Genomic DNA, 15,181 nt, shown 5'->3' with positions numbered 1-15,181 from the left:
GTGTGTGTGGACTAATCTCCATCTGTTCCATCTCACTCCCTTCTACAGCAGAGTGTGTGTGGACTAATCTCCATCTGTTCCATCTCACTCCCTTCTACAGCAGAATGTGTGTAGACTAATCTCCATCTGTTCCATCTCACTCCCTTCTACAGCAGAGGGTGTGTGGACTAATCTCCATCTGTTCCATCTCACTCCCTTCTACAGCAGAGTGTGTGTGGACTAATCTCCATCTGTTCCATCTCACTCCCTTCTACAGCAGAGTGTGTGTGGACTAATCTCCATCTGTTCCATCTCACTCCCTTCTACAGCAGGGTGTGTGTGGACTAATCTCCATCTGTTCCATCTCACTCCCTTCTACAGCAGAGGGTGTGTGGACTAATCTCCATCTGTTCCATTACACTCCCTTCTACAACAGGGTTTGTGTGGACTAATCTCCATCTGTTCCATCTCACTTCCTTTTATAGCAGAGTGTGTGTGGACTAATCTCCATCTGTTCCATCTCACTCCCTTTTATAGCAGAGTGTGCGTGGACTAATCTGCATCTGTTCCATCTCACTCCCTTTTATAGCAGAGTGTGTGTGGACTAATCTCCATCTGTTCCATCTCACTCCCTTTTACAGCAGAGTGTGTGTGGACTAATCTTCATCTGTTCCATCTCACTCCCTTCTACAGCAGGGTGGGTGTGGACTAATCTCAATCTGTCCCATCTCACTCCCTTCTACAGCAGAGTGTGTGTGGACTAATCTCCATTTGTTCCATCTCACTCCCTTCTACAGCAGAGTGTGTGTGGACTAATCTCCATCTGTTCCATCTCACTCCCTTCTACAGCAGAGCGCATGTGGACTAATCTCCATCTGTTCCATCTCATTCCCTTCACGGGCAATATACATTGGGAATGTTTTAAACACTCGGTTTACATCCAGTGAATTTGACTGAGGTCTGCGATCCTACAGCAACTGGCACCTCCACACAACCCGCTCCGACTGCCCATGCCCCTCCCCCACTACCCCTACCCCCCCACACACCACACACTCAACACCCACCCAACACGACCACCCACCACCCATACAATTACCCACCACCCACCCAGCACCCCTAACACCACCACCCCTACCACCACCACCCACCACCCCTACCACCCACAACCCGTACCACCAACAACCCCTGCCACCCACCACCCCTACCACCCACAATACCTACCATCCACCACCCACCACCCCTACCACCCACCACCCGTTACCACCCACCACCCCTACCACCCACCACCCCTACAACCCACCACCCCGTACCACCCACAACCCCTACCACCCCCCACGACAACCACCCACCACGACACCCACCCATAACCCCCCATACCACTCACAACCCCCCTACCACCCACAACCCCTGTACCACCCACAACCCCTACCACCCACCACGACAACCACCCACAACCCCCATACCACCCACCACCACACCACCCACAGCCCATACCACCCACACCACAGCCCCTACCACCCACACCACCCACAACCCCTACCACCCACCACGACAACCACCCACAACCCCCCTACCACCCACCACGACAACCACCCACAGCCCCTACCACCCACACCACAGCCCCTACCACCCACACCACAGCCCCTACCACCCACACCACCCACAACCCCTACCACCCACCACCACACCACACCACAACCCCCCTACCACCCACAACCCACCCGTACCACCCACAACCCCCTACCACCCACACCACAGCCCCTACCACCCACACCCACAGCCCCTACCACCCACAACCACAGCCCCTACCACCCACACCCACAGGCCCCTACCACCCACACCACAGCCCCTACCACCCACAACCACAGCCCCTACCACCCACACCACAACCCCTACCACCCACAGCCCCTACCACCCACACCACAGCCCCTACCACCCACACCCACAGCCCCTACCACCCACACCACAGCCCCTACCACCCACACCCACAGCCCCTACCACCCACACCACAGCCCCTACCACCCACACCACAGCCCCTACCACCCACACCACAGCCCCTACCACCCACACCACAGCCCCTACCACCCACACCACAGCCCCTACCACCCACACCCCCCACAACCCCTACCACCCACCACCACACCACACCACAACCCCCCTACCACCCACAACCCCCCCGTACCACCCACAACCCCCCTACCACCCACACCACAGCCCCTACCACCCACACCACAGCCCCTACCACCCACACCACAGCCCCTACCACCCACACCACAGCCCCTACCACCCACAGCCCCTACCACCCACACCACAGCCCCTACCACCCACGCCACAGCCCCTACCACCCACACCACAGCCCCTACCACCCACACCACAGCCCCTACCACACACAACCACAGCCCCTATCACCCACAACCACAGCCCCTACCACCCACACCACAGCCCCTACCACCCACACCACAGCCCCTACCACCCACACCACCCACAGCCCCTACCACCCACACCACAGCCCCTACCACCCACACCACAACCCCTACCACCCACAACCAGAGCCCCTACCACCCACACCCACAACCCCTACCACCCACAACCACAGCCCCTACCACCCACACCACAGCCCCTACCACCCACACCACAGCCCCTACCACCCACACCAGAGCCCCTACCACCCACACCACAACCCCTACCACCCACAACCACAGCCCCTACCACCCACACCACAGCCCCTACCACCCACACCACAGCCCCTACCACCCACACCACAGCCCCTACCACCCACACCACAGCCCCTACCACCCACACCACAGCCCCTACCACCCACACCCACAGCCCCTACCACCCACAACCACAGCCCCTACCACCCACACCACAGCCCCTACCACCCACACCCACAGGCCCCTACCACCCACACCACAGCCCCTACCACCCACACCACAACCCCTACCACCCACAACCACAGCCCCTACCACCCACAACCACAGCCCCTACCACCCACACCACAACCCCTACCACCCACAACCACAGCCCCTACCACCCACACCACAGCCCCTACCACCCACACCCACAGCCCCTACCACCCACACCACAGCCCCTACCACCCACACCACAACCCCTACCACCCACAACCACAGCCCCTACCACCCACACCACAGCCCCTACCACCCACACCACAGCCCCTACCACCCACAACCACAGCCCCTACCACCCACAACCACAGCCCCTACCACCCACACCACAACCCCTAGCACCCACACCACAGTCCCTACCACCCACACCACAGCCCCTACCACCCACACCCACAGCCCCTACCACCCACACCACAGCCCCTACCACCCACACCACAACCCCTACCACCCACAACCACAGCCCCTACCACCCACACCACAGCCCCTACCACCCACACCACAGCCCCTACCACCCACACTCACAGCCCCTACCACCCACACCCACAACCCCTACCACCCACACCACAACCCCTAGCACCCACACCACAGTCCCTACCACCCACACCACAGCCCCTACCACCCACACCACAGCCCCTACCACCCACAACCACAGCCCCTACCACCCACAACCACAACCCCTACCACCCACACCACCCACAGCCCCTACCACCCACAACCACAGCCCCTACCACCCACACCACAGTCCCTACCACCCACACCCACAACCCCTACCACCCACACCACCCACAGCCCCTACCACCCACCACCACACCCACAACCCCTACCACCCACACCACAACCCCTACCACCCACAGCCCCTACCACCCACACCACCCACAGCCCCTACCACCCACACCCACAACCCCTACCACCCACATCCACAACCCCTACCACCACCACACCACACCACAACCCCCCTACCACCCACCACGACAACCACCCACAGCCCCTACCACCCACACCACCCACAACCCCTACCACCCACACCCACAACCCCTACCACCCACACCACCCACGCCCCTACCACCCACACCACAGCCCCTACCACCCACAGCCCCTACCACCCACAACCCCTACCACCCACAACCACAGCCCCTACCACCCACACCCACAACCCCTACCACCCACACCACCCACACCACCCACCACCACCACCACCACACCACCACCCACCACCACCACCACACACAGCCCCTACCACCCACACCACAGCCCCTACCACCCACACCACCCACAACCCCTACCACCCACACCCATAGCCCCTACCACCCACAACCACAACCCCTACCACCCACACCACCCACAGCCCCTACCACCCACACCACCCACCACCACACCACCACCACACCACCACCACCACCACCACACCACCACACCACCACCACCACACCACCACACCACCACCCACCACACCACACACAGCCCCTACCACCCACCACCACCACCACCACACCACACCACCACACCACCACACCACCACACCACCACACCACCACACCACCACCACACCACCACCACCATCCTCCCCGTACCGGTCTTGCCGCTGGGACACTCGCAGTAGAAGGAGGCGACTCGGTCGTGGCAGGTGGCTCCGTTGGTGCATGAGGCGCTAGCACAGTCATCCACATTGTCGGCACAGGAGTCGCCGCTCCAGCCGTTGACGCACACGCAGTTGTGCCCGCCCGGCGTGTTGTGGCACGTGCCCCCGTTGAGGCACGTGTTGGGCTGCAGGTGGCACTCATCAACGTCCTCCGTGCAGAACTGGCCTGGCGGGGGGGGGGCGGGGCGGGGGGGGGGTGAGGAGCGGGAGCGAGGGAGGAAGGGAGGGAGGGGCGAGACTTCCGATGGGTTCTACGTGGGTCCACGTCACATATACACCACTCACATCACATATACATCGCTCTCATGCCATATACACCACTCACATCCCATATACATCGCTCTCATGCCATATACATCGCTCTCATCCCATATACACCACTCACATCAATCATCCCATATACACCACACACGTCACATATACACCACACACATCACATATACACCACGCACATCACATATACATCGCTCTCATCCCATATACACCACTCACATCAATCATCCCATATACACCACACACGTCACATATACACCACACACATCACATATACACCACGCACATCACATATACACCACACACATCACATATACACCACTCACATCAATCATCACATATACACCACACACATCACATATACACCACGCACATCACATATACACCACACACATCACATATACACCACGCACATCACATATACACCACGCACATCACATATACACCACGCACATCACATATACACCACGCACATCACATATACATCGCTCTCATGCCATATACACCACTCACATCCCATATACATCGCTCTCATGCCATATACACCACACACATCACATATACACCACGCACATCAATCATCCCATATACACCACACATTTCACATATACATCACACACATCACATATACACCACACACTTCACTCATCACATATACACCACACATTTCACATATACACCACACACATCACATATACACCACACACATCACATATACACCACACACTTCACTCATCACATATACACCACACATTTCACATATACACCACACACGTCACATATACACCACGCACATCAATCATCACATATACACCACACATTTCACATATACACCACACACATCACATATACACCACGCACATCAATCATCACATATACACCACACATTTCACATATACACCACACACATCACATATACACCACACACATCACATATACACCACGCACATCAATCATCACATATACACCACACATTTCACATATACACCACACACATCACATATACACCACACACGTCACATATACACCACACATTTCACTCATCCCATATACACCACACACGTCACATATACACCACACATTTCACTCATCACATATACACCACACACATCACATATACACCACACACATCACATATACACCACACACATCACATATAAACCACACACAACCCATATACACCACACACATCACATATACACCACACACATCACATATACACCACACACATCACATATACACCACTCACATCAATCATCACATATACACCACACACGTCACATATACACCACACACGTCACATATACACCACACATTTCACTCATCACATATACACCACACACGTCACATATACACCACTCACATCAATCATCACATATACACCACACACGTCACATATACACCACACACATCACATATACACCACACATTTCACTCATCCCATATACACCACACACGTCACATATACACCACACACGTCACATATACACCACACACATCACATATACACCACACACGTCACATATACACCACACATTTCACTCATCACATATACACCACGCACATCAATCATCACATATACACCACACATTTCACTCATCACATATACACCACGCACATCAATCATCACATATACACCACACATTTCACATATACACCACACACATCACATATACACCACGCACATCAATCATCACATATACACCACACATTTCACATATACACCACACACATCACATATACACCACGCACATCAATCATCACATATACACCACACATTTCACATATACACCACACACATCACATATACACCACACACATCACATATACACCACGCACATCAATCATCACATATACACCACACATTTCACATATACACCACACACATCACATATACACCACGCACATCAATCATCACATATACACCACACATTTCACATATACACCACACACATCACATATACACCACGCACATCAATCATCACATATACACCACACATTTCACATATACACCACACACATCACATATACACCACACACATCACATATACACCACGCACATCAATCATCACATATACACCACACATTTCACATATACACCACACACATCACATATACACCACGCACATCAATCATCACATATACACCACACATTTCACATATACACCACACACATCACATATACACCACGCACATCAATCATCCCATATACATCGCTCTCATGCCATATACACCACTCATCCCATATACACCACACACATCACATATAAACCACACACAACCCATATACACCACACACATCACATATACAACACACACTTCACTCATCCCATATACACCGGTCTCATCCCATATACACCACACACATCACTCAACCCATATACATCACTCAACCCATATACATCACTCAACCCATATACACCACTCCTCCCATATACACCACACACATCACTCAACCAAATCCACACCAAACCACCACTCTACACAAAGACAAAGATCCCCCGCATAGCCTCAAAAGACTATAGGGGCAAGTGCTGTTAGCGAGCAGCCTTCTACCCAGTGGCGATGTTTACTGCACACCGCTACACCAGGTAACCATTTGAGGCTGAGTCGACCTAGGGGAGGCCCAGGACCGGTTCAGAGAATCGTCACCGGTGGTGTTGGCCGTGAGCGGGAATCGAATTCGGGTTGCCGGGTTCATAGCGCAGCGTAGCGCTAACCGCTGCACCACCGCTCCCTACGTGCACCAACACATAAACACACACAGCTACACTAACACACACAGCTACACTAACACACACAGCTACACTAACACACACAGCTACACTAACACACACACACACAGCTACACTAACACACACAGCTACACTAACACACACACACAGCTACACTAACACACACACAGCTACACTAACACACACAGCTACACTAACACACACACAGCTACACTAACACACACAGCTACACTAACACACACAGCTACACTAACACACACACACAGCTACACTAACACACACAGCTACACTAACACACACACAGTTACACTAACACACACAGCTACACTAACACACACAGCTACACTAACACACACAGCTACACTAACACACACAGCTACACTAACACACACACACAGCTACACTAACACACACAGCTACACTAACACACACACAGTTACACTAACACACACAGCTACACTAACACACACAGCTACACTAACACACACAGCTACACTAACACACACAGCTACACTAACACACACACACAGCTACACTAACACACACAGCTACACTAACACACACACAGTTACACTAACACACACACAGCTACACTAACACACACAGCTACACTAACACACACACAGCTACACTAACACACACACAACTACACTCACACACACACAACTACACTCACACACACACAGCTACACTAACACACACACAGCTACACTAACACACACAGCTACACTAACACACACAGCTACACTAACACACACACAGCTACACTAACACACACACAGCTACACTAACACACACACAGCTACACTAACACACACACAGCTACACTAACACACACACAGCTACACCAACACACACACAGCTACACCAACACACACACAGCTACACTAACACACACAGCTACACTAACACACACACACAGCTACACTAACACACACACACAGCTACACTAACACACACACACAGCTACACTAACACACACACACAGCTACACTAACACACACACACAGCTACACTAACACACACACACACAGCTACACTAACACACACACAGCTACACTAACACACACAGCTACACTAACACACACAGCTACACTAACACACACACAGCTACACTAACACACACACACAGCTACACTAACACACACACAGCTACACTAACACACACACAGCTACACTAACATACACAGCTACACTAACACACACAGCTACACTAACACACACACAGCTACACTAACACACACAGCTACACTAACACACACAGCTACACTAACACACACAGCTACACTAACGCACACACAGCTACACTAACACACACACAGCTACACTAACACACACACAGCTACACTAACACACACAGCTACACTAACACATACACAGCTACATTAACACACACACAGCTACACTGACACACACGCACACAGCTACACTAACACACACACACAGCTACACTAACACACACAGCTACACTAACACACACACACACAGCTACACTAACACACACACACAGCTACACTAACATACACAGCTACACTAACACACACAGCTACACTAACACACACACAGCTACACTAACACACACAGCTACACTAACACACACAGCTACACTAACACACACAGCTACACTAACACACACACAGCTACACTAACACACACAGCTACACTAACACACACACAGCTACACTAACATACACAGCTACACTAACACACACAGCTACACTAACACACACAGCTACACTAACACACACACAGCTACACTAACACACACAGCTACACTAACACACACACAGCTACACTAACACACACACAGCTACACTAACACACACAAACAGCTATACTAACACACACACACAGCTACACTAACACACACAGCTACACTAACACGCACACAGCTACACTAACACGCACACAGCTACACTAACACACACACACACACCTACACTAACACACACACACACAGCTACACTAACACACACACACAGCTACACTAACACACACAGCTACACTAACACACACACACAGCTACACTAACACACACACACAGCTACACTAACACGCACACAGCTACACTAACACACACACAGCTACACTAACACACACACACAGCTACACTAACACACACACAGCTACACTAACACACACACAGCTACACTAACACACACAGCTACACTAACACACACAGCTACACTAACACACACACAGCTACACTAACACACACAGCTACACTAACACACACACAGCTACACTAACACACACAGCTACACTAACACACACACAGCTACACTAACACATACAGCTACACTAACACACACACAGCTACACTAACACACACAGCTACACTAACACACACAAAGCTACACTAACACATACAGCTACACTAACACACACAGCTACACTAACACATACAGCTACACTAACACACACACAGCTACACTAACACACACAGCTACACTAACACACACACAGCTACACTAACACATACAGCTACACTAACACACACAGCTACACTAACACACACAGCTACACTAACACACACACAGCTACACTAACACACACACCTACACTAACACACACACACACAGCTACACTAACACACACACACACAGCTACACTAACACACACAGCTACACTAACACACACAGCTACACTAACACACACACACAGCTACACTAATACACAAACACAGCTACACTAACACACACAGCTACACTAACACACACAGCTACACTAACACACACACACAGCTACACTAACACACACACATACAGCTACACTAACACACACACAGCTACACTAACACACACAGCTACACTAACACACACACAGCTACACTAACATACACACACAGCTACACTAACACACACACAGCTACACTAACACACACAGCTACACTAACACACACAGCTACACTAACACACACACAGCTACACTAACACACACACAGCTACACTAACACACACACACAGCTACACTAACACACACACAGCTACACTAACACACACACAGCTACACTAACACACACAGCTACACTAACACACACACAGATACACTAACACACACACACAGCTACACTAACACACACACAGCTACACTAACACACACACAGCTACACTAACACACACACAGCTACACTAACACACACACAGCTACACTAACACACACACAGCTACACTAACACACACACACAGCTACACTAACACACACACAGCTACACTAACACACACACACAGCTACACTAACACACACACAGCTACACTAACACACACACACACACAGCTACACTAACACACACACACAGCTACACTAACACACACACACAGCTACACTAACACACACACACAGCTACACTAACACACACACAGCTACACTAACACACACACAGCTACACTAACACACACACACAGCTACACTAACACACACACAGCTACACTAACACACACAGCTACACTAACACACACACAGCTACACTAACACACACACATACAGCTACACTAACACACACACAGCTACACTAACACACACACACACAGCTACACTAACATACACACACAGCTACACTAACACACACAGCTACACTAACACACACACAGCTACACTAACACACACACAGCTACACTAACACACACAGCTACACTAACACACACAGCTACACTAACACACACACACAGCTACACTAACACACACACAGCTACACTAACACACACACACAGCTACACTAACACACACACACAGCTACACTAACACACACACAGCTACACTAACACACGCAGCTACACTAACACACACACACACACAGCTACACTAACACACACACAGCTACACTAACACACACACAGCTACACTAACACACACACAGCTACACTAACACACACACACAGCTACACTAACACACACACACAGCTACACTAACACACACACACAGCTACACTAACACACACACACAGCTACACTAACACACACACACCTACACTAACACACACAGCTACACTAACACACACACAGGGGTGATGAGGGGGAGCGAGGGGGGAGGGGCGAGGGAAATGGCCACTGTTGACCCAGCTACATCTGTTTATGTAGTCTGGCAAGTTGAGTTCAGAGTTCACAATTCACAAGGGGGGGCGAGGGGTGGGTGGTGGGGGGGGGCGAGGGTGGGTGGTGGTGGGGGGGGGTGAGGGTGGGTAGTGGGGGGCGAGAGTGGGTGGTGGTGGGTGGCGAGGGTGGGTGGTGGTGGGGGGGATGAGAGGGGGGGGGGAGTTAGAGGCTAGGGAAGAGACCACGCTCTGTGTGTGGACTTGGAGTGGTCGCAGGAACGAGGAACGGACCTCAGACCTAGCTCTCTCGCAGCCACTTCCACGGGGCAGCCGCTCTGTGTGAGGACTTGGAGTGGTCGCAGGAACGATGAACGGACCTCAGACCTAGCTCTATGACAGCCACTTCCACGGGGCAGCCGCTCTGTGTGAGGACTTAGAGTGGTCGCAGGAACAAGGAACGGACCTCAGACCTAGCTCTATGACAGCCACTTCCGCGGGGCCGCCGCTCTGTGTGTGGACTTAGAGGGGTCGCCACAACGAGAAACGGACCTCAGACCTAGCTCTCTCGCAGCCACTTCCACGGGGCAGCCGCTCTGTGTGAGGACTTGGAGTGGTCGCAGGAACGATGAACGGACCTCAGACCTAGCTCTATGACAGCCACTTCCACGGGGCAGCCGCTCTGTGTGAGGACTTGGAGTGGTCGCAGGAACGAGGAACGGACCTCAGACCTAGCTCTATGACAGCCACTTCCGCGGGGCAGCCGCTCTGTGTGAGGACTTAGAGTGGTCGCAGGAACGAGGAACGGACCTCAGATCTAGCTCTATGACAGCCACTTCCGCGGGGCAGCCACTCATTGTGAGGACTTAGAGGGGTCGCCGGAACGATGAACGGACCCCAGACCTAGCTCTATGACAGCCACTTCCACGGGGCAGCCGCTCTGTGTGAGGACTTGGAGTGGTCGCAGGAACGATGAATGGACCTCAGCCACTTTAATTAATCAGCAGCTAATTAATTAATGCAAACCTCAACTCACAGCGAGCTTCGCGGATTTCTAAGACCCCCCCCCCCCACCTACCCACCCTCACCCCCACTCACCCTTCACCCCCCACACACACAAAGACAAAGCTCCCCCGTGTAGCCTTCACAGGCTGTCGAGGGCAAGTGCCGTCAGTAGCGAGTAGCAGCAGCAGCGCCACCTGTGAAGGCTACCGGCAACTGTGGTACACGAGGGGGTGGGTGGCCAGCAACCACGCCCGGCCGCCTTTGTCTCCCCCAGTGCTGGCGATGTTCACTACACTACACACCGCTACACCAGGTTGACTCATTTGAGGCTGAGTCGACCTAGGGGGGGAGGCACAGGACCGGTTCACTGGTTCTGGTGGTGGTGGCCGCGAGGGGGAATCGAACTCGGGTCGCCGGGTTCGTAGCGCTAACTGATGCGCCACCGCTCCCCAACACCACCATCGCCACCACCATCACCACCACCATCATCACTACCACCATCATTACCATCACTATCATTACCACCATCATTACCACCATCATTACCACCACCATCACTACCCCTATCAAGATCATTACCACCACCACTATCATTACAAACATCACCACCATCATTACCACCACCACTATCATTACCACCACCATCACTAACACCATCACCACCACCATCATTACCACCACCATCACTACCCCTATCAACATCATTACCACCACCACTATCATTACAAACATCACCACCATCATTACCACCACCATCACTAACACCATCACCACCACCATCATTACCAGCACCATCACTACCCCTACCAAGATCATTACCACCACCACTATCATTACAAACATCACCACCATCACCACCACCATCACTAACACCATCACCACCACCATCATTACCACAACCATCACTACCACCATCACCATCACTAGCATTACCACCACCATCACTACCCCTACCAAGATCATTACCACCACCACCACTATCATTACAAACATCACCACCATCATTACCACCACCATCACTAACACCATCACCACCACCATCATTACCATCACTACCCCTACCAAGATCATTACCACCACCACTATCATTACCACCACCACCACTATCATCACCACCATCACGACCACCACCATCACCACCACCATCACTAACACCATCACCACCATCACTACCCCTACTAACGTCATTGCCACCTTTCTAGATTTGAAGCTTTCGTGACTGCAAGGATCCATACTCTTTGGTTTCTATTCGGTAAAGTCACGTAGGTAAATAATAAAATAACAAAAATCACGACGTTTCAGCCACAACACAAGCGGCCACTTTATCATTACCACCACTATCATTAGCAACATCACCACCATCACCACCACCATCACCACCATCACCACCACCATCACCACCACCACCACCACTACCACCATCACCACCACCATCACCACCACCATCATTACCAACATCACCACCATCACCACCACCATCACCACCACCACTACCACCATCACCACCACCATCACCACCACCATCATCACCACCACCATCACCACCACTATCATTACCAACATCACCACCATCACCACCACCATCATCACCACCACCATCACCACCACCACCACTACCACCATCACCACCACCATCACCACCATCACCACCACCATCACCACCACCACCAACATCATAACCCCACCACCATCATTACCACCACCAGTGAGAGGGTAGAGAGAGCGAGTAGTAAGAGAAGGGTAGAGAGAGAGAGGGGGTAGAGAGAGAGGGGGTAGAGAGAGAGAGAGGGTAGAGAGAGAGGGGGTAGAGAGAGAGGGGGTGGAGAGAGAGGGGGTAGAGAGAGAGAGGGGGTAGAGAGAGAGGGGGTAGAGAGAGAGGGGGTAGAGAGAGAGAGGGGGTAGAGAGAGAGAGGGTAGAGAGAGAGGGGGTAGAGAGAGATGGAGTAGAGAGAGAGGGGGTAGAGAGAGAGAGAGGGGGTAGAGAGAGAGAGAGGGTAGAGAGAGAGAGAGGGTAGAGAGAGAGGGGTAGAGAGAGAGGGGGTAGAGAGAGAGAGGGGGTAGAGAGAGAGGGGGTAGAGAGAGAGGGGGTAGAGAGAGAGAGGGGGTAGAGAGAGAGGGGTAGAGAGAGAGGGGGTAGAGAGAGATGGGGTAGAGAGAGAGAGGGGGTAGAGAGAGAGAGGGGGTAGAGAGAGAGAGGCGGTAGAGAGAGAGGGGGGTAGAGAGAGAGGGGGTAGAGAGAGAGAGGGGGTAGAGAGAGGGGGTAGAGAGAGAGGGGGTAGAGAGAGAGAGAGGGGGTAGAGAGAGAGAGGGGAGAGAGCGAGAGAGGGGGTAGAGAGAGAGGGGGTAGAGAGAGAGAGAGGGGGTAGAGAGAGAGGGGGTAGAGAGAGAGAGGGGTAGGAGAGAGAGGGGGTAGAGAGAGAGAGGGGGTAGAGAGAGAGGGGGTAGAGAGAGAGAGGGTAGAGAGAGAGGTAGAGAGAGAGAGGGGGTAGAGAGAGAGGGGGTAGAGAGAGAGAGGGGGTAGAGAGAGAGGGAGTAGAGAGAGGGGGTAGAGAGAGAGGGGGTAGAGAGAGGGGGTAGAGAGAGAGGGGGTAGAGAGAGGGGGTAGAGAGAGAGTGT

General features: G+C 52.3%; 1 protein-coding gene across 1 annotated transcript in view; it reads right to left on the bottom strand.

Annotated features, from left to right (window-relative positions):
* LOC116958211 (uncharacterized) overlaps positions 1 to 15,181 on the bottom strand; it is a 200,121-nt gene that overhangs the window by 137,973 nt on the left and 46,967 nt on the right. Inside the window, exon 6 of the mRNA XM_076056179.1 lies at positions 4,457 to 4,690. Within this exon, the coding sequence (XP_075912294.1) occupies positions 4,457 to 4,690 (234 nt within the window). The remainder of the gene's footprint in view (positions 1 to 4,456; positions 4,691 to 15,181) is intronic.

The sequence above is a fragment of the Petromyzon marinus genome, chromosome 74 (genome assembly GCF_048934315.1).
Source record: "Petromyzon marinus isolate PM22_M1 ecotype Great Lakes invasive population chromosome 74, UKy_Petmar_22M1.pri1.0, whole genome shotgun sequence".
Lineage (NCBI taxonomy): Eukaryota > Metazoa > Chordata > Hyperoartia > Petromyzontiformes > Petromyzontidae > Petromyzon > Petromyzon marinus.
The sequence above is the reverse complement of the archived record's forward strand: the minus strand, read 5'-3'. Positions and strand labels throughout refer to the sequence as shown.